The sequence below is a fragment of the Alligator mississippiensis genome, chromosome 1 (assembly GCF_030867095.1).
Source record: "Alligator mississippiensis isolate rAllMis1 chromosome 1, rAllMis1, whole genome shotgun sequence".
NCBI lineage: Eukaryota > Metazoa > Chordata > Crocodylia > Alligatoridae > Alligator > Alligator mississippiensis.
The window spans coordinates 137,788,837-137,815,672 of NC_081824.1; the positions used below are offsets into that span (position 1 = coordinate 137,788,837).

General features: G+C 47.8%; 2 protein-coding genes and 1 long non-coding RNA gene across 12 annotated transcripts in view; all 3 read left to right on the forward strand.

Moving 5' to 3' along the window:
* The first annotated feature begins 12 nt into the window (after window positions 1-12).
* Window positions 13-15,386, forward strand: MRPL18 (mitochondrial ribosomal protein L18). 2 transcript variants are annotated; one of them, XM_019479815.2, is made up of 4 exons: window positions 13-333; window positions 671-854; window positions 13,097-13,331; window positions 15,181-15,386. In XM_019479815.2, the coding sequence occupies exons 1-4, from the start codon at window positions 108-110 to the stop codon at window positions 15,250-15,252; spliced, it is 717 nt and encodes a 238-aa protein (XP_019335360.2). In that variant the 5' UTR covers window positions 13-107; the 3' UTR covers window positions 15,253-15,386. The 2 variants fall into 2 exon arrangements, with proteins under 2 accessions (XP_019335360.2, XP_006263654.1); XM_006263592.4 differs by lacking the exon at window positions 13-333 and adding an exon at window positions 340-477.
* On the forward strand, window positions 871-6,945 carry LOC132243977 (uncharacterized). The gene is made up of 2 exons (XR_009455556.1): window positions 871-1,946; window positions 2,050-6,945. It is a non-coding gene; the product is annotated as an uncharacterized LOC132243977 (long non-coding RNA).
* A 3,677-nt stretch (window positions 15,387-19,063) lies between the features above and the next one.
* Window positions 19,064-26,836, forward strand: part of PNLDC1 (PARN like ribonuclease domain containing exonuclease 1) — a 33,813-nt gene continuing 26,040 nt past the window's right edge. For 2 of the 9 annotated variants that reach the window (XM_006263591.4, XM_059714609.1), the window contains exons 1-6: window positions 19,064-19,175; window positions 21,510-21,567; window positions 21,712-21,785; window positions 25,291-25,324; window positions 25,459-25,582; window positions 26,705-26,793. In XM_006263591.4, coding sequence (XP_006263653.1) covers window positions 19,100-19,175; window positions 21,510-21,567; window positions 21,712-21,785; window positions 25,291-25,324; window positions 25,459-25,582; window positions 26,705-26,793 — 455 coding nt within the window. In that variant the 5' untranslated portion in view covers window positions 19,064-19,099. Of the gene's footprint in view, window positions 19,176-19,208; window positions 19,997-21,509; window positions 21,786-21,813; window positions 24,449-25,290; window positions 25,325-25,458; window positions 25,583-26,704; window positions 26,794-26,836 lie in introns of those variants that run through there. The other 7 variants (XM_059714614.1, XM_059714597.1, XM_019479892.2 and 4 more) reach the window with 7 other exon arrangements.

Sequence of the window (26,836 nt, forward strand, 5' to 3'; positions counted from 1 at the left end):
AGCCAATGGCTGTCTGGAAGGGCAGTAACGTCAAACGGCTGTTGCCCCAATCCGGGAGCTCCTCATAACGCCCGGCGAGCGCTGCCTGGGCTGCAGGCGCTGATTGGATGCTGAAGCCGGCGGGGAGACGCGAGTGCGGGCGTCACGGGGATTCGAAGGACATGGGCGGGGCTCAGGGCGAGTGCAGCGCTGGGCTTCCAGGACGTTCTAGAAGGCGGCAGCCGATTGGCCCCGCCCCCTGGCTCGAGAGCGAGGCTTCCCGGAAGGCAACCCGGCTACTGGGGCGGAAGTTCACGTCCTTTCTGTTTCCGGGGCAGCGGATCATTCCCCTTAGTAAGAGTCTAGGCTCAGCCCAGGAGGCAGCTTGGTGCGGGCGGCCGCATTTTGCCGCTGTCGCCGCTATGGCGCTGCGGAGCCGTGTCCGGTCGCTGTTGTTGAGTGTCGCTGCCGCCGCCAGGCTCCGTGGGGCCAGCGAAGGTGCCGGGGATGGGGCTTCCGCGTAGGGGGTTCCGTTGGGCAGGGAACTAGTCTTACGATCGCTTGAGTTCTGTTTAGACTTTACCCACGACGCGCAGAGTCGCTGACATCTTACAGGCGAGGCCATTGGCTGAAGTAGTTCTAATATTTCTAACTTATTTTTCCTTGTCTCTTCTTTTTGCTTCCCCGCAAGGTCTTCGTTTCACATCTGCTAAAGCCAGCTTCGAAGTTGCCGGTGCGGAGGCGGACACAAGTGAAAACGAGGTTGTCGCCCCGGATTTCGCCAACCGGAACCCTCGGAACCTGGAGCAGTTGGCGCTCGCCAGGAAGGAGCGCGGCTGGGAAACCACTTGGCCCAGCAGAGAGTTTTGGCGTAGGTGAGTTGTGGACTTGTTTGGCAATAAGTGAGTTTAAGAACCGGAGCATTTTTTTAAATCTGAGATCTCCAGTGGTACTCAGGAAGTGCTCGTAGTAAAACTGTTGGACCAGAGGCCCCCTCAAACTTAGGCTTTGTGTATGCAGGTAATTAGGGTCAACATAGCCTAGGCTGGTGATTCCTAACTTGGGTGCCTTGAGAGCCTTTGAAGGGTGCTGCGGGGTGCCAAGCCATGTTAGCACTGCTAGGTGTGTGGACGTGATTTGCAAGACTGAAACAGATTTCAGATAAGCCCTAAGGTTAAAAAAACATTCTGCCCCATTGTGGTCTTTCTGAGTTCTTTGCAACAGAAAAACTATTCTGTCTTGTTTTTGTAATTTAAAAAGCCTAGAGAGCTCAGAACTGGCATTTTCCAAGGGATGCCTTGAGCCTAATGAGCGGGTTGAGAATCGCTGTCCTAAGCTCCGTGGCTAGCCACAGTCCACCCAGCCCCAAACATTCTGCTGAACTTCAGGATATGAGGAAAGGCCTGCCTTGCAGTGTACCTCTCCCTGCAGTATGTTTGGAGATTGCCCAGATGCTGTAGGCCACAAGCACAGGAGTCCCTCCAGTGGCTGTTTTCAAGCTGCTTCTTCCTAACTTTCAGCCTTTCTGTCCTCAAATCTTGTCTATAATTGGAGACAAGATGTGCAGGAGAAACAAGTACCATATTTTCTTGCACATAGCATGCCTCAAAATAAAATATGTACCTTGTTGAAAAGTAGAAGGAAGGAAAAATAGCTTTCCTTGAAATAGTAAGTTACTGAGTAGCACAGGGGCAGGCAATTATTTTGGGCAGAGGGACGCTTACTGAGTTTCAGCAAGCCATCAAGGGCTGCATGACAGGCAGTCCAGGGCAGGTTAATATTAAATTTTCTAAATTTTTTAGGGGCTCCATGGGCCGGATAGAATGGCCTGGCGGGCCGCATTTTGCCCACCCCTGGAGTAGCAGCTTCTGCAGCACGAGCCTCGGCTAGGGAGAAAGTGTCCACAGCCAGCAGCTATGGAGCCCCGCTGTGCTGTCCGATATGCAGTGTTATTTCACTTTCCTCAGGTAGAGGCATTATTTCCCTGTTTATGACAGACTCTAATTCCCAGCAGCTGAATCTTGGAAAAGGGGTGTATGTTACATGCAAGAAAAATATGGTAATTTGCAGACTGATATCTACAAGGGGATCTGCTTGAAGGACAGGAAACATACTTTGGATGGCTTTGGTGTAGGCTGCAAGGTAAGATACAGATGAGGAAGGGTGGCACATGTGGCTCAAGTTGGTTGAGACTGACCCTAAGTGACCTCTCATCATGGATTCTGTGACTTTTCCTGTTTCAGATATGCAGAGGCATAGTCTTGTTAAAGATACTATGGGGTACTTTCCATCTGCTTTAGGGTTACTAACAGACAACTTGCATAGCAAGAGATGTGAATTTTCTCTTGTCTGTGATTGCCTTGTAACAATGCCCAGCTTGAGACACCTGGTTCGTGTCTGAAGATATAGAACATCTGTGCTCTGGAGCGGATTTCTCTTTAGGGTGCTTAGTGATGAATTACCCAATCTGGTAACACCCTAATCTCACTGTCTCTCACCCCATCCTCATCAATAAATTAAGCGACTGCGGCATTGATGCCTGCACAGCATGCTTAAACTCCAGGAGAAAGCACAAAAGAAAACTTCAGTATCCACAGACATATAAGCTCCTTCTCCTGTTGGCCTGGGGTAGATTCAGATCAGCAACCTAGACCAGAAAGGTTCATGCCTGTGTTCCTTGTCCTCACAGCCAGTCTGCTATGAATGAATTAATGACATTTTTTTTAATGTAGGGCTCAGCCCTGCAAGGCACTGAACACCACCAGCTTCCATTATGTTCAAAAGAAGTTAAACAATGTTCAGCACTTTTAAGAATCAGACTTTTTTCTACTACATATGAACATGGCCATACTAGACTGAAAACTGAAAAGAACATGGACAAGTTAGCCCATTTTGGTTTATATGTTTGCATTCATTTTTTGTGTCATAATCTGCATGTACAGACAAACAGAAACTTTATTTATATAAAAAATGCAATTATAATTGCATTTTAATTTACCCTAGCTCAAAGTATGCACTTCTCCCGTGAATTTATCTCCACTGTAAGAAAATACTAAGATTTCAGTTAGATATGTAACCCTGCTAACGTTATGCATTCTCTGTTATGGTCACTGGCTGTGTCTACACAAGATGCTGACTGTGCAGTCATTACTACACAGTCATTTAGTGCTTGTATAAACAAGCACTAAATAACTGTGTACTAACTGGAGTTACTGCTCAGTAGCATTGCCAAATGGCTTTTAGGTGACTGCGCAGAATCTTGTCACTACTGCACAGTAGCATCGTGTAATGCTTCCTGCCATGTGATGCTACTGCACAGTCAGCATCTCATGTACACACAGCCACTATGTATTTTTTTAGTATCTATAATTGAAGGTTTGAGCCTACTCACACCCAGGTTTACTGTTAGTAGGCCTGCTTTTACTGCTTGATGGTAAAATGTGCAAATGTAAAGGGCAGGTGGGTCAGATATTTGTGTCCACGGGCCCTCCTTTCCAAAACAGCGAAGTGTGTAGGTATGCAAAAGTTTAAAATGGAAAGTTAGAGAGGGCTCTGAGAGGTCAGCACTCACTTTGAGCTGGAAGAGATGTGCAGTGGGTGACCTTCTTTTCCAACACAGAAAAAGCGTATGTGTGAGGAGCAGAAGAGATTGTAGACAGGAATATAGCAGGGCAGTCTGGCCCTTTAAGTGGGATGGGCAGCTCTGAAGTAGGAGCCCAGCTGCAGGCGATCAGCTGCTAGTTCAAAGCTCAGGAGAAGAGAGAGCAAGCAGCCTGAGCTGGGGAAGAAGTAGTTTGTGGTCAGGAGGCAGACTGGAAGCCAAAGGAGCTTGCTTCTAGGAAGAGCCAGAGCTAAAAGGGTCCTCACCTGCTGCCTGGAGAAAGACTGAAAACTTTGCTCTGTCATTTGCTGCTTGACCACTGAGAATACACTGAGACGTTCCAAAGGTCACCTTGCTAACCGATGGTGCCTCAGCTTTACCTGTGTCTTGCCAGCATTTAGCAGAAGGGATTGTGCCAGCTAGCGTATCAAACCCTGGTCTGGTCATATGCTGAGAAATAAAAGCCTCCTCCCCTCCTTAGATGGGGACTTCCTTTTTGGTCAAAGGCTCTGAAATTACACTTGTCACTGACAAGTATGTCATAAGAGATAACAGAGGATTTATTATAAAGACAAAAGCAGTCATAAGAAATCAAGGACCATTTGTTGAGATACAGACAAATGGAAATATCAGAACAATGATTTTCTCTTATCCTAAACTCTAAGAATATAACTTCCACTTATTAGCTCAACAGATTAGAAAGCAGCCATTGCCTCTGACCTTCTTGTCAGGGTTTTCTGCAAATTCTCTTGTCAGCCTATCACACTCACCCCACTAGCTGAAGGACCAAAGCACCTTATGCCTGGAAAATTTTAGACAAACACTTGCTCCTGTGGCAAGGTTTAAGTACGGTTTCTTATCTGGCCATTTATGTATTATCCATTGAATTCTTGGAGTTCATACTATGCATTTGAATTCCTGCTCCACAAGGGTATATCTGTTTACCAGATCCAGAGATGGCTTTCAGACATAAAGACTGTGAATCTAATATCCTAAGAATCCTGAATCTTACTTAATTTTCCAACTTAATGTCCTTCCCTGAATAGCCAGGTGTTATTTGCCACAGTCCTCTCCTTTTAGAATGCAAATTTGTCTAGAAGGGCCTATTCATGTGTCTCAGACCACTTTGAATGGCCATTAAACATAACCATGTTGGATACTAATTCTCAGTAATTACTTCTCTCAGTCATTTAGGCTTTGGCCCTCTCCCAGATGCAAAACCCACTGTTTAAGGAGTAACATTATCATGTTATGCAATCCTGGCCTTACTATATGCGCCATGGCATAAAGTGATGCCTGCCACTTTAAGAGGAGCTGGCAAGCTGCAGAGCAGCTGGCAGGTGGGCTCAGGCCGAATTAGGTGGTCACCTGACAGCTACGAGGCTGCCTGGTTGGATGAGGACTGGGCAGCCAGAGTATAAGTCCAGAACCAGGGAGTAGGCTGCTAGATGCAGCTGGGGAACCAAAGGATTAACATCACCTGGCATGAGGACTGCCGCTCCGGTAATGCCTGGCAGTTAGAGTAGGAATTATGGGGAAGGAGGAGGATCCTTCTGGTCCTGGGTAAGACCTGAAACTGTGCCCTGCTGGGGTTGCATGGTGTGGTGGAGCTGCCTGTAGCGGGCAACCCTCAGGAAATGCCACACCTGAGTCTCCCCAGTGAAAGATGAGGATGGGGCACTGGAAAGCCTCAGCCCCTGCTGCCTTGTGGGTCACCCTGTAAAGGGGAAAGGCTAGGGGGGCACACCCCAACAGAAAAGCACAGGACCCAGGTCCACTGAGGGGGGGGCCTGAGGCGGGGTCCAGGCCCATGGAGTAGGGCCTGAGATAGCAGCCAAGGCCCACTGATTGGAGCCTGAGGCCCAAGGGGCATGAGGCCCAGGAGCCGGTTGAGGGGCAGTGAGTGAGCCAAGTGAGGGGCAGAGAATGGCCCATGAGGGGCAGAATAGTGGCCTAGAGAAGGAGCCAGGAGGCCAAGGCCCACAGAATGGGACTGGAGGTCAAGTCTGAACCATAGGCCAAGTGCAGCCCAGCAAAGAGGCTGGGGGAGCAATAAGGCAAATTGGATGCCATCTGAGAGGCACAAGACACAGTATTAGGGGAGGTTCAAAGCCATGTGTTTAGCAGGACTGTTCGAAACTTCAGTCACTGATTTGATTTGGCAGAAATTTGGCCTGATTTGGTGGCTGAATCTCCAAATCTGAATCAAATCAGGAGACCCTTTAATCTCTCTGAATCGAATCGGAACCCTCTGAATTGTTTCAGAGAGATTCAGAAAGATTCAGTGATTCAGACATAGACACAGCTTTAAATGTTTTTTCTACATACCTCTAGGTAGCAGGCAATTTGTGAATGCTGCGATGCTGGGACATGGAGTGTCCCACAGAAGCACGGGGGGCTCCCCAGCACACTGGGCAGCAGATCTGGAAGTGGACCAGAAGCACTTCTGGTCCATTTCTGGGTCCACCGGGGAGCACGCAAGGAGGCCCCTCCATATCCCCCGGCTCAGCGACTGATGCCTTCTGGTTCTAGGGGGGGCACCCGGGGTCCCCCTGCAGCTGATCACTGAGCCAGGGGAGGCACAGGGGGGGCTCCCCTGCATGTTTCCCAGTGGGACCCAGAAGTGGACCAGAAGTATTTCAAGTCCACTTCCAGGTACACTGCCGAGCATGTGGAGGAGCCCCTACCTGCATTCCTGTGGGACACTCCATCTGCCCCAGCATCACAGCATTCACAAGCCACGCTAGTACCTTGAGGTACATAGAAAAAACATTTAAAGCTGTGTCTATGTCTGAATCGCTGATTCTCCGAATCAGCATCGAATCTTCAGATTCAGTTTTGGCCAAATCGAATCAGGGACAGTGATCTGAATCAACGAATCAAATCACTGTCCCTGATCCAAATCCAAATCAAATAAGGCCCACTTTGCACACCCCTAATGTTTAGGCCTTTGGCATCAGGGCCACAAAATGAGCAGCCTCCCACGTGTAAATATCAATGTTTGGTGACATTGAAGGAATGGCAGACTAATATGATCCTCCAGGCCCAAAAGAGAGAAGCAAGGGGGGTAAGAGTGCTCAGAAACCCCCTTGGCTCAGCAAGGGCATTCAGGAATCCCTGAGGATTGAAAGGAGGGCATACAACCAGTGGAAGGGAGGAGCTATTACCAAGGAGGAGTACTGCTCGGCCCGTGAGTGTAGGAGGGCTATTAGGAAGGCCAAGGTAGAGATGGAACTCAGGCTAGCGTCCAGTATTAAGGACAACAAAAAATACTTTTTCAAGTACATTGGGAGAAAGAAGAGGGCACCGGGCAATGTAGACCCCCTGCAAGATGCAAACGGCAATCTTGTGGCTACACCAGACAAGAAAGCTGATATTTTTAACAGTTACTTTGCCTCTTTTCTTGAACAAGGACCAGAACTTCCCACCTACCAGAGGTAGGGATAATCTTGGGGATAGCTCTGTCAGGCCTTCAGTCAGTGAAGATGTAGTTAGGGAACTTCTGGAAGGGCTAGACATTTTTAAATCTGCAGGTCCAGATGCCCTCCACCCAAGGGTGTTGAGGGAGCTGGCAGGGGTCATCGCGGAGCCCTTGTCCCGGCTATATGAGCATTCATGGTCATCTGGCCAGGTGCTAGGGGATTGAAAACTGGCTAATGTGGTCCCAATTTTCAAGAAAGGGAGGAAGGAAGACCCACGTAACTATATGCCTGTAAGCCTCACCTCGGTGCTCAGGAAGATCTTGGAGAGAATCATCAAGGAACACATCTGTGGGGGGCCTGCAGGGGAGATCATGCTCAGGGGCAATCAGCATGGGTTCATCAAAGGCAGGTCCTGCCTGACCAACCTGATTGCCTTTTATGACCAAGTAACTAAATCCTTGGATGGTGTCACCATGGACATAATCTTTCTAGACTTTAAGAAGGCCTTTGATACTGTCTCTCACCCCATCCTCATCAATAAATTAAGCAACTGCGGCATTGATGCCTGAACAGTTGGATGGGTGAAAAATTGGCTGATGGGGCACACCCAGAGAGTAGCGGTGGACGGATTGTACTCAACCTGGTGAGATGTGAGCAGTGGGGTACCCCAGGGTTCGGTCCTCGAGCCCGCACTGTTTAACATCTTCATCAGTGACTTGGACGAGGGGGTGGAAAGCTTGCTGTCCAAGTTTGCTGATGACACTAAGATGTGGGGTGAGGTAGACACACTTGAAGGGAGAGAGAGGCTGCGACTAGATTTAGACAGACTACAAAAGTGGGCAGATGAGAATAGGATGGGGTTCAACGTAGACAAATGGAGGGTGCTGCACCTTGGGAGAAGGAATCCACATCATACATACAGGCTGGGGAGTTCCCATCTTGAAAGCACAGAGGCAGAAAGGGATCTTGGAGTCATTATTGACTTCAAGATGAACATGAGCCACCAATGCCAGACCGCAGCCAGCAAGGCCAGCCATACCTTGTCATGCATCCAAAGGCGCATCTCAAGCCGGTCCAGAGAGGGGATACTCCCTCTCTATGCGACTTTGGTCAGGCCGCAGTTGGAGTACTGCGTCCAGTACTGGGCGCCGCACTTCAAAAGGGATGTGGCCAGCCTGGAGAGGGTTCAGAGGAGGACCACCCGCTTGGTGAGAGGGCAGCAGGACAGGCCCTACGAGGAGAGACTGAGGGACCTGAACCTGTTCAGCCTCAGCAAGAGGAGGCTGAGGAGGGACCTGGTGGCTGCCTACAAACTCCTCAGGGGAGATCAACAGCAAATAGGTAGAGCCCTTTTCTCCCCAGCACCACCTGGGGTGACAAGGAACAATGGTAATAAGCTGATGGATAGGTTTAGGTTAGAGATCAGAAGGCAGTATTTTACAGTTAGGGTGGCCAAAATCTGGAACCAACTTCCCAGGGAAGTGGTCCTCCCCCCTACCTTGGGCAAATTCAAGAGGAGGTTGGACGATCACCTATCTGGGGTCTTGTGAACCCAGCATTCATTCCTGCCTGTGGCAGGGGGTCAGGCTAGATGATCTGTTCAGGTCCCTCCTGACCCTAGCTACTATGAAACTCCTGGTAAGATGGACTATACTGCTTTACTAGACCAATTAATACAAATAAAAAAAAAAGCTTGAATTATTTGAACATAAGCATAATAGAAAGCTATGAATGAGGTTTACCTTTTAAAAGAAGCTTTTTAGTTTTGGAATAACTACAAATTTTGTACTAACTCAAAATACTATGCATGCTATAAAGTTCCGTCTGTGCAGGTCTGAGTACGTGGGCAAAGAAGGTTGACACTTTATTTTTTAGGCTGATTCATAAAAGACGATGTAAAGGAGAACTTGAAGATTCTTGCATAAGAAAAATATTTCAGCATCTTTAAAAATATTTCATAGATTCATAGATGTAGGGTCGGAAGGGACCTAAGTAGATCTTCAAGTCCAACCCCCTGCCCTGGGCAGGAATGAATACTGGGCTCATATGACCCCAGTTCGGTAATTATTAAGCTTCCTCTTAAAGACCTTCAAGGTAGGAACCGGCACCACTTCCCTTGGAAGTTGGTTCCAGATCATAGCCACCCTGACTGTGAAGTAGTACCTTCTAATGTCCAGCCTGAACCTACTCTCAAACAGCGTATGGCCACTATTCTTTGTTACTCTGGGAAGTGCTTGGGGGAACAGAATCTCTCCCATTCCCCTCTGGTTCCCCCTGGTAAGTTTATAGATGGCCACCAGGTCCCCTCTCAGCCTTCTCTTGTGAAGGGTGAACAGATTCAAGTCCTGTAGCCTCTCATAGGGCTTGCCCTGCTGTCCCCGGATCATGTGAGTGGACCCTCTTGATGCTGGTCACATCCCTCCCACAGTGCAGCACCCAGAACTAAACACAGTACTCCAACTGTGGCCTGACCAGTGTCGCATAGAGGGAGGGATCACCTCCTCGGCCCTGTTTGTGATGCATCTGTGGATGCATGACAAGGTGCAGTTGGCCTTACTGACGGTGTCCTCACATTGGCAGCCCATGTTTATTTTGGAATCAATAATGACTCCAAGATCTCTTTCTGCCACTGTGCTGACAAGAAGGGAGTTCCCCAGCATATAGAATCATAGAAGTAGGGTCAGAAGGGACCTTGTAGATCTTCAGGTCCGACCCCCCCTGCCTGGGCCGGAAGATAGGTATGCTGCTGGTTCTTTCTCCCTAGATGCAGTACCCTGCACTTGACAGTATTGAATCCCATCCTATTCTCATTCGCCCACCCATGTAACTTATCCAGGTCCAGCTGTATCCTGTCCCTCCCTTCTAGCATGCCCACCTCACCCCAAATTTTGGTGTCGTCAGCGAATTTGAACAGGGTGCTTTTCACCCCCTCGTTCAAATCACTAATAAAGAAATTGAACAGTGTGGGCCCAAGGACCGAGCCCTGGGGTTCTCCACTGCCCACATCCCTCTAGGTTGAATATGACCCATCCACCACCACCCTCTGGGTGTGGCCCCTCAGCCAATTTGCGACCCATCTGACTGTGTAGGCATCAGTGCCACAGTTGCCTAGCTTTTTGATGAGAATGGGGTGGGAGACAGTGTCAAAGGCCTTTCTGAAGTCCAGAAAGACTACATCCACCGTGACACCTGCGTCCAATTATTTTGTGACCTAGTCGTAGAAAGCTATCAGGTTGGTCTGACAGGACTTGCCCCTAATGAACCCATGCTGGTTGCCCTTGAACCTTCACAGATGTGGTCCTGGATAATCTTCTCAAAGAGCTTCCCCAGGATCGAAGTAAGACTAACAGGCCTATAGTTGCCTGGGTCCTCCCTCCTCCCTTTTTTGAAAATGGGGACCATGTTGGCCTTCTTCCAGTCTTCTGGCACCTGGCCAGAGGACCACGAGTGCTTGTAAAGCCGTGCGAGGGGCCCCTCAATAAACCCTGCCAATTCCCTCAGGACCCTGGGGGAATCTGCTGACTTGAACACGCCCAGTCCTTCCAGAAGTTCCCTAACTCGGTCCTCCCTGACCCTCGGCCTGGTGGAGTCTCTCCTGAGTCCGTCTTGAATCTTGGTGGGGGAGTCGCGGTCCCTGCACAAAAAAATGGAGGCAAAGAATTTGTTAAAAAGGTCTGCCTTTTCCTCTGGTGCAACCACCAGATTGCCAAGCGTATCCTGCAGGGGCTCCACGTTACCTGGTGCCTTCTTCATACTCTTTATGTATTTAAAAAAGGACTTTGTTGTCCTTGATCCTTGATGCTAGCCCTAGTTCCATGTCTGCCTTAGCTTTCCTAACAGCCCCCCTACAGTCCCGAGCAGTGAAGGTATCTCCTCTTTGGTGATAGCCCCTCCCTTCCACTGGGCGTACGCCTCCTTTTTGGCTTTCAGGTGTTCCTGAATGCCTTTGGTGAGGCAGGAGGGCTTTTGAGCACTCTTGCCCCCTTTGATTCTCACTGGGACTGTCACCCCTTGCGCTCGGAGGATCGTTTCCTTAAGGAACAACCACTCGTCTTGGATATCCAGTTTCCCTACCCTCCAGGACCCCAGTGCTTTTATCAATCTCCTCAACTCATTGAAGTTGGCCCTCTTGAAGTCAAGGGCTACTGCCTTGCTGCAAGCCCTTGACACCCTGCGCTGGATGGTGAATTCCAGTTGGTGATGATCACAGATTGCAAAGCAGGGGGTTCTAATTGAACCTCTAAAGACTCCTCGTTGTCTTTGCTGAACAGCCAATAAAAAAAACCCTGCAAATATATATGGAATGCAAATTTAAATACATTTTGTGGAGGTGGCCACTTTTTTTAACCACTTGGCCCTTGGCCTCATGCTGTCACTGCCCCAAGATTCTGGGGTCTCTCTGGAGACTGGCCAGGACCCAAACGGGCAGGGTACACAGCCAAGTGGATGGGATGGGGCTGTGGGTGGGTGGGGAGCATGGCAGGCAGGTCTGGGCCTGGGATCAGGATCTCAGGGCTGTGACAACATGGGGCATGGGGCAGAGCTGTGATCTGCTCCCCACGTGTTCCTGCCTGCAAAACCAGCACCTGTTGCAGAGATGCGAGGGCAGCCGATTGTGGCTCTGCCTCAGGCCCCAATCCTGTGCTGTTGCCATACTGCGATCCTGATCCCAGCTCTGACCCCACTCATCCACCTCACTTCTAGCCTGCCTGAGGCCTCATCCCATCTGCCCGACTGAGCATACCCTGCCCATGCAGGTTCCCGGCTGGTCTCCATGGAGACCCTACCCACCTGCTTTATCTGGTGCCCCCAGTGGTGGGTGTGGGGCAGGTAGATAGGCTGGGGTGCCTGGGCAGCAGGGCTGGGTCTGGAGGCAATGGTAGAGACTGGTAGAAGCAGCTAGGAGCTGCCATTGTGGGGGCTACCAGGCAACAAGTCCAGCTGCAGTGCCACCCCATTCCCGCTGTACACGTGGCCTGGGCTATCCCCTGTGCTTTGGCTGGGTGGGGCCAAGGGATCTGTTGTGGGCTGGACAAAATCCCTTGGTGGGCCAGATCTGGCCCATGGGCTGTATCTTGCCCACCCTTGTTTTAAAGAGAAATAGTAACACACAGGTAACTTGCGGATTGCTTAAATGCAGCCCAGCAGCTTGGAGAGCAGCATCTGGCTGGTAAGTCTGTGGAGGGGAAAGAGGGGTGGCAGATCAAGGCCCCCATGGTGAGAGAGGGAGTGGGGCAGTTGCTGCCTGGGAAGGATGCAGGGCAGAGCCACAGGCAGCTTGTCTAGGGGGCTAGGGAAAGGGGCTCCCTGCTACCGTGCGTGTCCGTGGGGGAGACATGGGGGGCATGTTCCCCCCCCCCAATTTGTGCATGGGGCAGGAGTGGGCTCAGGGCCAGGGGCTGCGCTGACCTCTTTCCAGCAGGGGGGGGCTGGGGTGGGGCTGCAGTTGGGGTGGGCAGTGGCGGTGCTGGGGAGGCAGCTCTGTGGAGGGGTACAGTGAAATTTGGGGTAGCTGTAGCCCATACTATAGCCCTTCTCCCAGCTCTGCTGCCGCTTGCCCTAAGCGCAGCCCTGGCCCAATCCCCCTCACCAGGAAGAAGTCAGCGTAGCCTCTGGCCCTGAGTTCGCAGCAGCAGCCTGCCCTTGCCTTGTACTTCACATCATGCCCCTGCCTCACTCCCTCCCTCACCGTGTGGGCCTTGATCTGCTCCTTCTCTCCCCTGTGCCCCTTTTCCCCCACAGACTTACCAGCTGGATGCTGCTCTCTAAGCTGCTGGGTTGCATATTGGCTGTTGGATCAATGTGACCAATATGGCTGGTTAATAATTGGCCATCAGTATTGTCCAAAAAAATCTTTATCGGCGCACCCCTAGTTTGTCATACAACTTATTTCCTTTAGCTTGGTTTTAGAAATTAAGTGAGAGACAGGGTCTTCTAACTATATTGCAATGTATAAGTTTTGGTGATTTTTGGAAAGATATTGTTTTGGTCTTAAAAGACATCATCACTTATTTGGTTGTACATTATTGTGTAATTTAAAATAAAAATAAGTGACTAGTTTTCTTTTTCCACAATACTTCTTTCTTTTACCCAGATTACGGTTTGAACGGACACAGCAGTATGTGGAAGCCTTTGTTGAAGATCCCAGGGGGAATATTGTTGTCTCGGCCTCTACCCAGGAGTGGGCTATAAAAAGACATTTATACAGCCCTAAGGGTGTGGTAGCATGTAAGAATATTGGACGTGTGCTGGCACAACGCTGTCTGGAAGCAGGAATCAACTTTGTGGAATTCAAAGCTGTTGTCCCTTGGGAACGCCACTATGACTCGGCAAGTGCCAATCTCCTTACACTTGGTGTTATGGGACTTTTACTGCATTTCTTCCATGGCTGTGATGGCTAATTTTTTAATACAAATGTAATAATAAAATACAGAGCAGATAAGGCATATCAAGCAAATGATTAAAATTTATGAAATGTGCATTTAGCCAAAGAAATAACAGTCTTGTTATTTCTTGAGAGAATTTTAGAGAATTTCAAGATTAATTTTTCTAAGTGGAGAAGGAGGCGCTTGAGGCCTTGAGCATGCTATAAAAAGTCCACAAGCACCTGTGCCACAAACTGTTTTTCTGCATATCCAGTAGATTAAAAGATGTGTTAAATTGATAGTTTTACACACGCGCACTGCATAATATAAAAGATAATGTAGGTACAAAAAATGATAATTGACAAATAAATTATAATTATAGTTGATATTAAATTATGACATTTCACCTGCATGGATATATTATCATTAAATCTTTTCTTTTTGAAGTTGCCATTTTCCTGAGGCAGCAGGCAATATGATACCTGTCCTATCAATGCGTGGTGCCACTGGGCCAGCTGTGGTCAGCAGCTTCTGGCAGTGGATCCCCCTACTACTACTGCCTGGCTACCTCCCTCCCAGGCTTTCACAGAGGCCCAAGGAGAGTTCAGCCAAGGGCTGGGAAACCTACCTGCCTGCAGCAGGACTGGGTGGGAAACGGGGACAGGCATGCACAAACATTGCAGCGGCCACTCTGGACAGGATTGGATTTCTCCCAGTGCTCTGCAGGCCCTGTGCCCAGTGGCTCCTCAGGCTACGCTTGGAGCATTGCTGCTCCAGGGGGTATGCAGCGTCTCTGGCCGTCCATATATGCGGCATCTGCCAACTGACTTCTCCCAGCAGCTCTTTTCGGCCCTGCAGAGCTGCTGCTGCTCCCTGCACAGAAGACCAGCCCCCCCCTGTCCCCCAGCTCTACCGACATGGTCCTGGGTGCAGTGGGTGGGGCTCAGTGTCAGGGAGCCCTGGGTACCCACTCACCTAAGCAGCAGCTGTATGGAGCCTCACCCATCTGCAGCACTGCTCACAAAATGAAGGCTGTGGGGCTGGGCAGACTGGGGTGGGCCTGCCCCCTCTCCTTCCTTAGGACTCATCCAAACCTTAGGGGGCTGAGGTGGCTCCTCCCTGCGTTGGGTTGAGCACGCCCCCTGAAACCTGCTCGGGGCCATGGACACCTGTGGAAACCATTGCTCTAATTAATATGCAGATGTCGGTTTTTATTCCATATGAGCTGTATCTGGTCTAAAATTGGTCTTGTCTAGCATCAGACCACTAAATGTCCTCTAGGCTAAAGGTTGCTCAAGGTTGCCTAGTTTTTAAAAATTTCAAGATAGAATGGAAAAAAAGGTTGTCACCTTTGTATTATCCTCTGGCCTGCTCATTTCCTTTGCCTCTTCTATACCCTAATTTGTTCAAACAAATGCAAGGAAGTGCTAGACCATATTGTCATTAAGCAGCTGAGGGCCTACTATAGCCTGCATGGAGTATCTGAGTTCTGATGCCTTGTAGCTTAGGATGCCTATCTGATACTGTCTGCTGACACATGGAGTCAGATTCTATTGAGCGTATTGGATGCCTGAGTACACTTCTGTTCTGCTCTTTTTCCAAAGCTACAAAAAATCCATACCGTAATTTTTTAATGTTGTCGCAAAACAGCAGTGGGAGGAGGACTTGCCTGACTTCTGTATTCAAATTTTGTTAGGGACTTGAGCAGGGCGTAATAAAATTGCACTTCAATGCCTAATAGGTGGAATAGAATCTGGCTCAGTATGTTTAGATTGCTCTTAAAGCTTTGCATTTCTTTTTTTATTAAAACCAGTTCCAGAGTTTTGAAAAAGCCATGACAGATGGTGGTGTTGTCCTGCGGGAGCCACGAAGAATCTATCAATAACATGGAGACTGCTGGAGAAAGTTCTTGTGAAGGAAAATCAAGAGTCATGTAGAAAAGGGCACCGGAGAAATTAAGATCCAGAGCTGCAACACATTGGAGTACAGTATCTTAAAATAAAGTTTTATTTAATAAAACTAAGTGCTGCTGTCTCTTCTTTCCTTTTACTAAAAATTCTAGAAGCGGATTAGGGTGTTTTTTAAGACCAGAGGAGGAAATTATGATAATCTTCTAGCCCGGTGGTGCTCAACCTTCTGGCCCCATGGGCCAGGTGATTTGCATGGAGCTAGTGTATAGGCTGGATTGGGCCTTGGGGCCTGGCACTGTTTTCCCACCCCACCCCCTACCCCATGTGCTGGGATTGGGTCCCAGGAGCCCTCTACCACTCCCACCCCTTGTGGGCTCAGCACAGCCCCCTCTCAACCCTTGCCTACTGGATTGGGTCTCAGGGCCTGGCACCGCCCCCTCCTGACCCCCCCCCAACCAGGATTGGGCCCTGGGACTTTGTACTCTATCCAGTGTGTAGGGCCCCATGGTTCTTCATGGGTCCAGATATTTGGCAGCAAGGGAGCAGATATGCGGGCCAGATCTGTCTCATGGCCTGTTAGGTTAGCTTGTCACATTTATGCCTAAAATTGTACGTGCCTGAGTGGTGAATTATAGTATTATTTAAACTTTTGTTTAAATAATACTATAATTCAATACTATAATTCTTATAAGAATTATAGTATTAGCCTTGTTATTTGAACTTATTTGAACTTTACATTTTCTGAGAAAGTTCCTTTATAATTGAACAAGCATCCTATTAACTTACTGAGATAATGAGGCTACACTCCCTTACATTATTTATGCATCTTTCTTTTGAACCCTTTCACTATTGAGCCTTTTCTTTTTTTAAGTGTGGGTCCTAGGTCCAGGTCTAAATACTATTCCAGTAATGGTTTTACCAGTGCTATATACATCTCTCTACTGCTTGTATGTTGAAGAATCCCATTAGCTCTACTGTTCATAGCACTGTACTGGGAGTTCATGATGATAAGTTAGCTCATCACAACATAATTATCTGGAAGGTTTGGTCCTTCATGTTGCTTATGTGGCCTGCATTTTTTCCTAGATGTGACCAACACTTCCTCAAATGAACCTATATTGCCCAGTGAGCCAGATTTCTTTGTGTAATGGATCTGTTACTATTTACCAGTCTGCTTGCTAGTCTTATTAGCAGTGATTTTATTTTCTATAGTATTGGTAGATATGACATCATAATGGACAAAGAACTGGCCACTGAAAGTGGGGAGGAAAGCCATCAAGAAATGCCTCCTTTGGCTGTAGTCAGCTTCCAAATCAATGTAATATGTGCTGCACTGATACGGTGAGAGGAGTGGCCCACCCGCAACGTGTGTTGCAAGTGGCATGCCGCAGAGTGAGGAGGGGACAGGCAGCACAGTGGCAGATAGGGCAGGAAGTAGAGCAGCAGATTGTGTGGTGAGTACAGGGCAGGAAGCAGAAAACAGCTTATTGGACAGCAAAAGACAACAATGGCACTTGGGGAGCTATTAAATAGCAAGCCTATCAAGTTGTTCCCTCCTCCCCCACACTTGTAATTTTTTGTCTGCATATTGTGCAATATCTAGATGACTACCTTACAGAAGGAATCCTGTCAACAGTTTCCTTTTAAAACCCATGATTGTCTTGCATAGAAACTAGGCCATGCTATTTAAAAACACATGCAGGTTAGTCTTAATTCTATTATTTTCCTGCAATTCTTTACTCATTACTTTCTATAATAACCTTACCCCAATGTTGCCTATGGATGAGTGATAGGCTAATTGCCCTACCATCACCTACTTGTGCTTTTAGAGCCTTTTTAAATATTGGTAAAAAGAATGCAACTTTTGTCTGGTTATAGACAAGTAGGACTGCAAGGGACCTTCAGAGGCCATCTAGTCCAACCCCTGCCTGAGGCAGGATCCTATTCAAACCTTTCTATACAATTCATAATCTAACCTCCACATAAGACTGTCAGCCCTGACACAACACAGACCTAGCACCCTAACCTGCCACAAGTAAAACCTGAACCACAGCAGGTCCTTTGGAGTTTACTGACCACATCTAATACCTCCAGACTTCTTCAAAACGTCAGTTTACTGTGTGAGGGCCAAATGCAGAAGATCCTATAGGAGCTACTGCTTGAAGGAAAGGGGCATCAGTAGCTACTGAGCATGGGAGTTAGCCTCTGAATCAGAACTTCCTGGACCTTAAATGTTGGAGGTTGCAAGTGAGAGAGGAAGGGGGGTGGGGGACCCTGGGCAGACTCGGTTCACTCTACCTTCCAGCATCCTCTCTCTGCCACTGTGACACAGGTCTATTTGTTGTGTCATTGGGCATGGTCCAAAGCCCACCAAGTTAAATTATAAGCATCCTTTAAGAGGGGGGCCACTGAAGACATAAGTGAATTTTTGGGAAAACTAAAAGGAAAACGGAAAGGAGTGAGGGTCATATATTTGAGTGCATGGGGGGTGGGGGGATGGACATGGAGCAGAGCACACTGGACAGTGTTCAGTGGTCCTCAAATGAGTCTAAGGAGCCAGTGGATGCTGTCCAGTAAAACTACCTGGACACAGGATTGGATGAGGGAATGGCTCTGCAATACCCAGTGGTCCTCTCTCTCTCCTGGTGAGAGAGATCACTAGCTTAGCTATGGCCGGGAGGAGGTTGATCAGGAGGTCCTGGGAGTTGGTGGGGCTGCAAATGGGAATGCATAAATTAAAAGGTGCAGGGAGTCGTGCAGTCAGACCCTCAGCAAGAGGCTCTGGTGGACTCCAGCTACGCATGTGCCAGGGTCCCCCTCTGCTTGCCAAGGGGACAGGTGTTGGGGGTGTCTCTGAACTGCACCAGATGCACACCCATGGTGATGGCTCTAGGCAGGAGGCACCAGCTGAGGTTGCAGGTGGCTTGCTGGATCAAGGCGGAGTGCGTGCTTTTCCATCTCATCCTTGCTGAGCATGTCCCCCCACTTGGTGTCCAGGCCAGGAGGGATGGTGGAGGGTGCGGAGCACGAGTGCGTCGAGCAGGTGGCAATGGACGGCCCGGAAGTGGACCCTGCATGACACAGGAGACTGGGCCAGGTAGGCCTGTGGTCTGACCCAGCAAATGGCAGTGCTTGTTTTTATGTTCCAACCACTAGTGCAGTCATTCTCGACAAGGGGCCACCGCCTGTGCTCCCTGCCTGATCTGCTGCTCTGCTTTTTGCTCCCTGCCCAATTTGCTGCTCTGCTTTCTGTGCCCCCCCACCCCCTTGTCCGATCTGCTGCTCTGCTGTCTGCTCCCTGCCTGCCCTGCTGCTCGGTTCTCTGCACTGTGCTCCTTGCCTGCTCTGCTTTCTGCTCCTCACCCACTCTGCATCCTGGTTCCCTACCCCATGCTCCCCGCCTGCTCTGCTGCTGCTTCTTTCTGCTCCCTGCCCACTTCTGCCACACTGCTTTCTGCTCCCCCACCCCCGGACTCCCTGCCCGATCTGCTGCTCCGCTTTCTGCTCCCTGCCCTGCCTTTCCTGCAGGCGCCGCCGTTTGGTTTTACAACAGGGTTGCTGTAGGATTTCCCTGGAGTCAAACCCCCAGGGGCACGGAGAACCGGCAAGTCCCGCAGGGAGCCTGGCCCCCAGGCAGGTGGAACATACTCGCACCTCTCCCTCCCCCACCGGCCGTGGGAGCAGCCTCCCCGCAGCAGGAGGCGCCCGCGCGCCGCCCCCGCTTCGCGGCCTGTCTCTTTAAAAAAATACAACAAAAAATCCCGGGCGCGGGGTGAGGGCGGTGACGTCATCGTGGGCGCGAGGCCCGGGCGCGGCAGGGACATGGAGGTGGGGGCGGGGCACTTCGAGCGGAGCCTGCCCCGGCTGCAGCGCCTCGTGCAGGGCGCCGCCTTCCTGGGTGAGGGCGGGGCCGCGCGGCTGCTCCCCACTTTCTCGCTGTTGTGTGCCTGACCTGTTGCTCGGCTTTCTGCTCCACCTGGTGCTCCCTGTCCGGCTTTCTGCTCCCTACCCTGTACTCCCTGCTCGATGTGCCGCTTTGCTTTCTGCTTCTTGCTTTGTGTTTCTTGCCCTATCTGCTGCCTGTTCTTCTGCTTTGCTTTTTGCTTCCTTCCCTGTGTTCCTCTGCTGCTCTGCTTTGTGCTTTCTCCCATGCGTTCCTTGTTCACACGGCTGCTTTGCTTTCTGCCCTGAGCTCCCTTGCCTTCTTGGCTTTTTGCTCCAGGTCTATGCTCCCTGCCCAATCCACTGCTCTGCTTTCTGCTCCCAGCCATTTTCTGCTTCTTGCCCAGTCGGCCGCTGTGCTGCCTGCCCCCTTCCCAGTTTGTTGTACTGACTGCACAAAGGTTGTCTGTGCCATAGCCTCTTCTGCCATAGACACGACAGGAGAGCAGACCCTCAAGAGGAGCACTGGTGCTGAGGAAGATGGAGAAAAGCACTGAAAAACTGTTCTCCCCTGCTCTTTGTATAACTTATTTTTCAGCTGCCTGGTTTTCAGGGGCAGGAGAGGTATCGTGGTGCAATTAATGCCTCCCAAAAGCTGCCTTAGTGCTGCCTGTTCAAAATCCTCCCTTGCCCCTTCTATCCCCTCCAGCAATTTCTGCTGCTTCATCCTGCCTCTTTCCTCGTTTGTTCGAATGTTGCATGAGCCTCGACAAGGACTGGTCAAGGAAGTGGCTTTTGAGGCGGGTCTGCGCTCAAATGCTTTACTAGTATTGCTATGTACGTGGTGGTGTTGGCCTTTTTCCCTCCAAAAGGATAAAAAAAATTACACTCGATTCATACACAGGGTTGTGACCTATAATTAGGCCCCCTGCCATCATGACAATGCAGTATTTTTGTGCATATGATCAAATTACCAAATCCAGCTTTTTTTTAATGTGGCATTTCTAGCGCATTTCATACTGAGTCCTTCCCTGTGAGATTTGAGTCTCCTGTGGGGCTCTGTTAGGGCAATGGCAGTTTGAGGTCTTATCTGCAGCTAATTACCTTTTTTTTTTTTTGGGGGGGGGGGGGGAATTGTTTGAAAATTGAACTTGAAAATGTGGGCAACTTATAATTGGGTACGTATACAGTAGGTAAGCGGTATGGCTGCAGCTGGTTGCCGTTGCTGTGGTAGAAGCCCTAATGTGGCAGTACTGACAACAGTATGAAGTCCCTTGCATCGTACTTCATTTTGGTTCCCCAAATGGACCAGGTTAAAAATGGGTACCGACATGATTGAACCTGTGCTGGGGGGAGGTTTCTCTACATCACACCACAGTTGAAGTAGCAAGATTTTCTGGTATAAATAAACCCTACGAGTATCTCAGCTTAAAAGCTCAAGGCTTTTTCCATTCATTCATTTTAGGGTGTCATCTAATCAAGTTTCTTAGCTGATGAAAACGTTGCAGTAGAAAAAGAATGTGATGCGCCCCCCTCCATATTCTTCCTCAGAATTTTCCATTCCAACCTGATCTGTAAATGAAGAACAGGTTATTTTCCCAGTGATGATTTTCTTAAATCGAAGTTAAGATCTAGCTAAAATATCTATAAGGCTTTTTAAAAATCAGTACTACCAGATTGTTGCAACTAATATTTTAAATAGAAATGTTGAATTAAGATTAAACTTAAAAATGTCGAAAGCAGGGGGCTGCACAGGTAAGGCATCCAAATAGATTGTACTCTGTGTTGATGTCTGGGGTAAGGGAAGAGGTAGGAGACTTTTCTGTATCCATGTCAAAACAGCTTCAGCTTTAACCATGAACGTGAGAATTCATTAACTGTCCCTTTTTTGCCTCCTGTTCTGCCTCTGCCACAATATTGCCACAATCTGTCAGTGATTTTCTCTAGTAATTAAAAGCACCAGAAATCACCTAACAAAACACAACAACTTCACAGGTATTTTAAATGATGGTTGTCGGGCTTTCCAGGGTGAAGTAAGTGGTACTAGTTTAGATTGGGAAAACATTGTCAAGTGAACGTTTTGAAGTAGTTTCTTTTCCAAAAGAGTCCTACTTTAGCCTCTCCATGGTGTGGCTGAATAATGCACGGACTGAAAAGGAGAAGACAATTTAATTTCCATGATACCACAGATGACTCTTTCCTTTGATTTTACTGTTAGGTCAGGATTTGTCAGGTGCATTCAGACTGGGAGGGTACATCTTTCAGGGTGCCTTACCCTTTTGAAGCAGTTGCAAAAGACTGGCAAAACACTGATATAATGCTCTGGCATCTCTTTGTTTTGTCTCAACAGGCCTTGATATGGAGTACACAGGTTTACATTCAGCCTTTCCAGAAGGCAAACAGCTTAGGTAAAGTTGCCAGATTCAAAAAACCCATGTAAGAGAAAGTGATTTTAAACAGTAGCAGGACTTGCCATAGTTTTGCTCTGAAAAAACTAAAATGGTGCATTACAGGAGTATCTTTTCCTCCCCCTCCCTATGACTGCTAAATAGTCTCTTCGATTCCCCTGCTGAGCGGTATTTGAAGGCCAGACGGAGTGTTCAGCAGTTCACAGTGTGCCAGCTCGGTGAGCCCTTCCATTTGTTCTTGTAAAAAAAAAAAATCTATTTCTTCTTCTGCATTCCTATGACAAACATTTAAGTTTACTGATGTGAAGCATCTGGTCTGGGCAAAGGTATAGAGGCTCTTCTGGGAGGGGGAAGGATACAGTTTTGCTCTTTCAAGTTTCTTTTTTCAGGTCCCACTTATTGACCCCCATGGTAAATCTGTTTTTTTTTTTTTTTACTAATGGTCATGTTATTACACAGTTTAAGTAATTTGAATTCAGAGTGGTTATTAATGAATTTTAACTCTATTTGGTATTGCTCCTAAAAGAGCAGTGTTGAGATACCTGTCTTTTTTAATGGAAAAATAGTAGAAGTCAGGCTAGGTCCTGTTCTAGGCTGCTATTGATTTGTTTTGCGACTTTGTTTTGCGTCCAAGAAATGGAAATTTACCCCATTTTATACATGAGCATATTGGGGCATGGGAAGGCTATCTCACATGGTTCTTGTGAGGATTAATATTTATAAGCACTTGGATTCTCAGATGTAATGTCCTATGCAATATTAATTCTCCTGAGCCCTGACAGTGAAATATGTTGCTTTACCAAGCCCTGTTTTGTTCTCTGTTTTTTTGGATTGTTGTTGAAGGTAAAGGTACTGGCATGAAACATCTATTATTGTTAGGCTAACATAGGTTAACCCTAGATATCTAGGTGGTTATGTTTTCTGCATCTGCTGCTTTGTGCTGCAGTGTGTTTGAATCAGTACAGGGATGGGAGGGAAGTATCTGAGCTATTACTGCAGCAGTCTCCATTGTCTGAAGAGAGAGTGAGCATTGTTTTGAAAGGTATTTCTTTCATGTATGCCCTTAAATTAATCTACAGTACAAAAGCATCGGGTGACCCAATTAAAGCCTTGTTTCATTTTGTAGTTTAGGGATGTCCATAACTTTGAGGCACGTGAAAGATAACCTTGCAGGGATGAAATGCACTTTGTGCCTTGTTTCTTTTATAAAACAAAAGCAGGAAAAATATAGAGAAAGGATGAACAGTGAAACAACCTTTTTATGTTAGAAATCCAGGACCTGTTTGTATTATCTGCTCTACGGTGATTCAGAAACTATTGAATTTCTGACACTACAAAGGACAGAAAACTGAGGGAAGAAAAAGGAAAGGGTATTTAGTCAGACTATAATGTTTTGGTTTTCTGTTAACGCCTCTCTAATGTTTGAGATGAATGCATATTTTAACTCATGAGTACCTTTACAATAAATTCAACAATTTTACTTAGGCTATATAAGCCTTCCTCTAGACACCTTCATCAAGGTGGGGTGGGCCCTTCCTTTCCAAGGTTTTGGTAAAGGGAAAAGCTTTCAGAGAGAAATAATTAAAAGACAAAAAGCCCACCCCAAATGTTGCTTGTAGATCATTTTTAAAGACTCCCAAGCCCTGGGTCTGGCTTTTGGAGGCTGTTTTAGGGGCCTTGTACCTCACGCCTGAGTGAGGGTGGTTCCTTGCCCTCCATCAATGCTGACCTCGTGAAGGAACACCTTGCGAGACTGGACACCTTCAAGTCAGCCGGCCTGGACAATTTACACCCCAGAGTACTCAAGGAGCTGGCCTACATCATAGCTCAGCCCCTGGCACAGATCTTCGAGAGCTCCTGGCACTCTGGTGAAGTGCCCAATGATTGGAAGAAAGCCAATGTGGTGCCTATCTTCAAGAAAGGGAGGAAAGTAGATCCGGGGAACTACAGGCCCATCAGCCTGACCTCTATCCTGGGGAAGGTCTTGGAAAAGATTATCAAAGAGGCCATTCTTAATGGACTGGCTGATGGCAACACCCTGAGAGATAGCCAGCATGAGTTTGTTGCAGGTAGGTTGTGCTTGACCAATCTCATTTCCTTTTATGACCAGGTGACCTATCACCTGGACAAGGGGGAAGAGATTGATGTCGTATATCTTGACTTTAAAAAAGCCTTTGATCTGGTCTCTCAAGATCACCTCTTGGCAAAACTGGCCAACTGCGGCCTCGGGTCCACCATGATCCGCTGGCTGGGAAATTGGCTCCGTGGTCAGACCCAGAGGTTGGTGGTTGACAAAGTCAATTGTTATGGTCCCCTGTGACCAGTGGGGTCCCGCAAGGCTCTGTCCTTGGACCTATATTGTTCAACCTCTTCATTAATGATGTGAACATTGGAGTCAGAAGCAGACTGGCCAAGTTCACTGATGATACCAAACTTTGGCGTAAAGCATCCACACCTGAGGACAGGGGGGTAATCCAGGCTGACCTTGACAGGCTCAGGAAACGGGCGGACGAGAACCTGACGGTGTTTAACACCGAAAAATGCAAGGTTCTCCATCCTCGGAGAAAAAACCTGCAGCATGTTTATAGGCTCAGCAGTGCTACACTGACTAGCACTATGGACGAGAGGGACTTGGGGGTCAGGATGGACCACAAGATGAACGTGAGCCTTCAATGTGATGCTGCGGCTAGTAAAGCGAGCAAAACCCTGGCTTGCATCCATAGGTGCTTTTCAAGCAAATCCCAGGATGTCATTCTCCTGTTGTACTCGGCCTTGGTGATGCTGCAGCTGGAGTACTGCATCCAGTTTTGGGCTCCGCAATTCAAAAAGGATGTGGAGAAGCTTAAGAGAGTCCAGAGAAGAGCCACGCACATGATCAGAGGTCAGGAAACCGGACCTTATGATGAGAGGCTGAGAGCCATGGGACTCTTCAGCCTGGAAAAGCACAGGCTCAAGGGTGATCTGATGGCCGCCTATAAGTTTATAAGGGGTGCTCACCAGGATATGGGGGAACGTTTGTTCACCAGAGCGCCCCAAGGGATGACAAGGTCGAACGGTTATAAACTCCTGCAAGACCATTTCAGGCTGGACATAAGGAAGAACTTCTTTACTGTTCGAGCCCCCAAGGTCTGGAATAGACTGCCATCGGAGGTGGTTCAAGCATCTACTTTGAATGCCTTCAAGGGACATTTGGATGTTTGTCTTGCTGGGATCCTGTGACCCCAGCTGACTTCCTGCCCCTGGGGCAGGGGGCTTGACTCGATGATCTTCCAAGGTCCCTTCCAGCCCTATGAAATGTCTATAATGCTTGAGCTCTGTCAGTGGATATCTCTGCTGTTAATAAGATCTCTCCCAATGTTGTGTTGCTTGTAGTGCAACTGGGCCCGTAGACCTATGACACAATTTATGACTTTTATTAGCAGCTTTCCTCATCCCTGCTATTTCATAGCAACTGTATCCTAGCCCAGATGAATTGTTCCTCTCGCTGCATGCTGAAATCCTATTCCTGTTGAACTATCTGGGAAGCCTGTGCCTATGCTACCCCCATTAGGGTATCTTAGTGGTGATCTAGAAGTCACTGTCTTGATTAGAGTGCAGCAGCCTTAGTAAATTAATAAAATGGCATATTAAAGGGAACTTGCCCCATCCTGTTGTTTTGCAGTAAGCAGGAGCTGGGTCCAAATGCTCAACTCGGTATTATGGCTTTGTGTTTGTATCTTTCAGGTTTGTCGATATTTTCTAGTGAGAAATCAAACAAGTAAGTAAAGAGGGCTCTTCAAGTCCATGGCTTATGTTAAATGGAGATAATGCAGTTGGGATCTGTGCTGGAGGCTATAGTATGGCAGTCTTTCACCACAGTCCTGTTTTAGATGTCTTTTCTTTTTCTTGTAGGTATGTGGCACATTCATATAACTTTTTCCTCTTCCCCACAATGTTTGGAACCCTGGATTCGGAATTCTCCTTCCAGGCATCTAGCATTCAGTTCCTGACTCATTATGGGTTTGACTATAACAAGGTATGTTCTCTCTATTGTAAATGACTGGAGCAGAGGTGTGACTTGCATAGCTAGGGGAAAACATCAAAAAAAGAAAAGAAAATGCTCAAACCCTGCATTTCTTTTGTAAGTGGGTTTTTGCCTTGAGCACTTGGACTGGGTTCTTGCTAAGGGTATTGGAATTTAAACTGTTCTGTAGCCATGACACAGCCATCACATTTTTGGCAGTTCTGCCTTAAGAGAAAAATGGCTGCTCTTCTCGGCCTATTAAGCCTTTCTTCCTTCCTGCTATGTAGGCTGTTACCCATGCTGCAGACCATGTAGGATCTACATGATGGGAGAATAACCTTGGGTCATGTGTGTTTGAGATGGGTTTTTGTGCATCTTCAGTGCTGTTTCAGTAATTAACTGCTGTGGTCCTGCCTATGGGATTCTACAGAGGATGTAAGAACCAACATGGGAATTGTGAGACTAGAAACTCAGTTGAGAAAATGGTTATTGAATTTATCTTTGTGCTGACCCCTTCCCCCAAAAACAAACTTTACCTCTTCACCAAGACAAGCTCATTTTACCTGTCTGTGATGTGCAGTTGTCTTTTAGTTGAACATTAGTTAGTGCCAGTATGTAGCAGCACTTTCCAACAGTTGAAGGTACACGAGGGTTATAGCTAAGTAAAACTGGTGGTGGGATGAGGTTTTAATTAAATTGGATACAATTTCAAAGCGGGGATTTCCTCAGAAGACCTAGATTAGAACCCTGACTTTGGGGAAAAAAAGCTTTTGGTTCTTCTATATTTACAATTTTCCAAGACCCCAACTTTGTCTCTCATCCACAATCTCTCATCATTCTATATTTTTTCCCTCTTTACCTTTGAGTCTTTTGGAATCTCTCAGAAATACAGCTTTTTTATTATGCAAGTTATTTGAAGTTATTTGAAGGCTTTGAATACTGCGTTTTTCCAAGAAAATAAGAGGGAAACATGTTGAGAAGGCAATAGGGAAGAATAGTATTAGAAATGTTGTGAATCTCCCAAAACAGACGCCAGTTTTGAGCGTTCCTATCATGCTACTGTTTTACTTGTTTATCAATCACGGGATTTTTTAGTGTTAATAATCAGCTATTTTGTGTTTTTTCTGTCTTCAGTTTCTTAAAGATGGTATCCCATATGTGAATGAGGTACAGGAGAAGAAACTTCAGCAAGAACTTTTTGCTGGAAATTGGAAAGTCCACAGGTAAAAGTGAAATCTTTGCTTAATGCTTCATAAATAGACACAG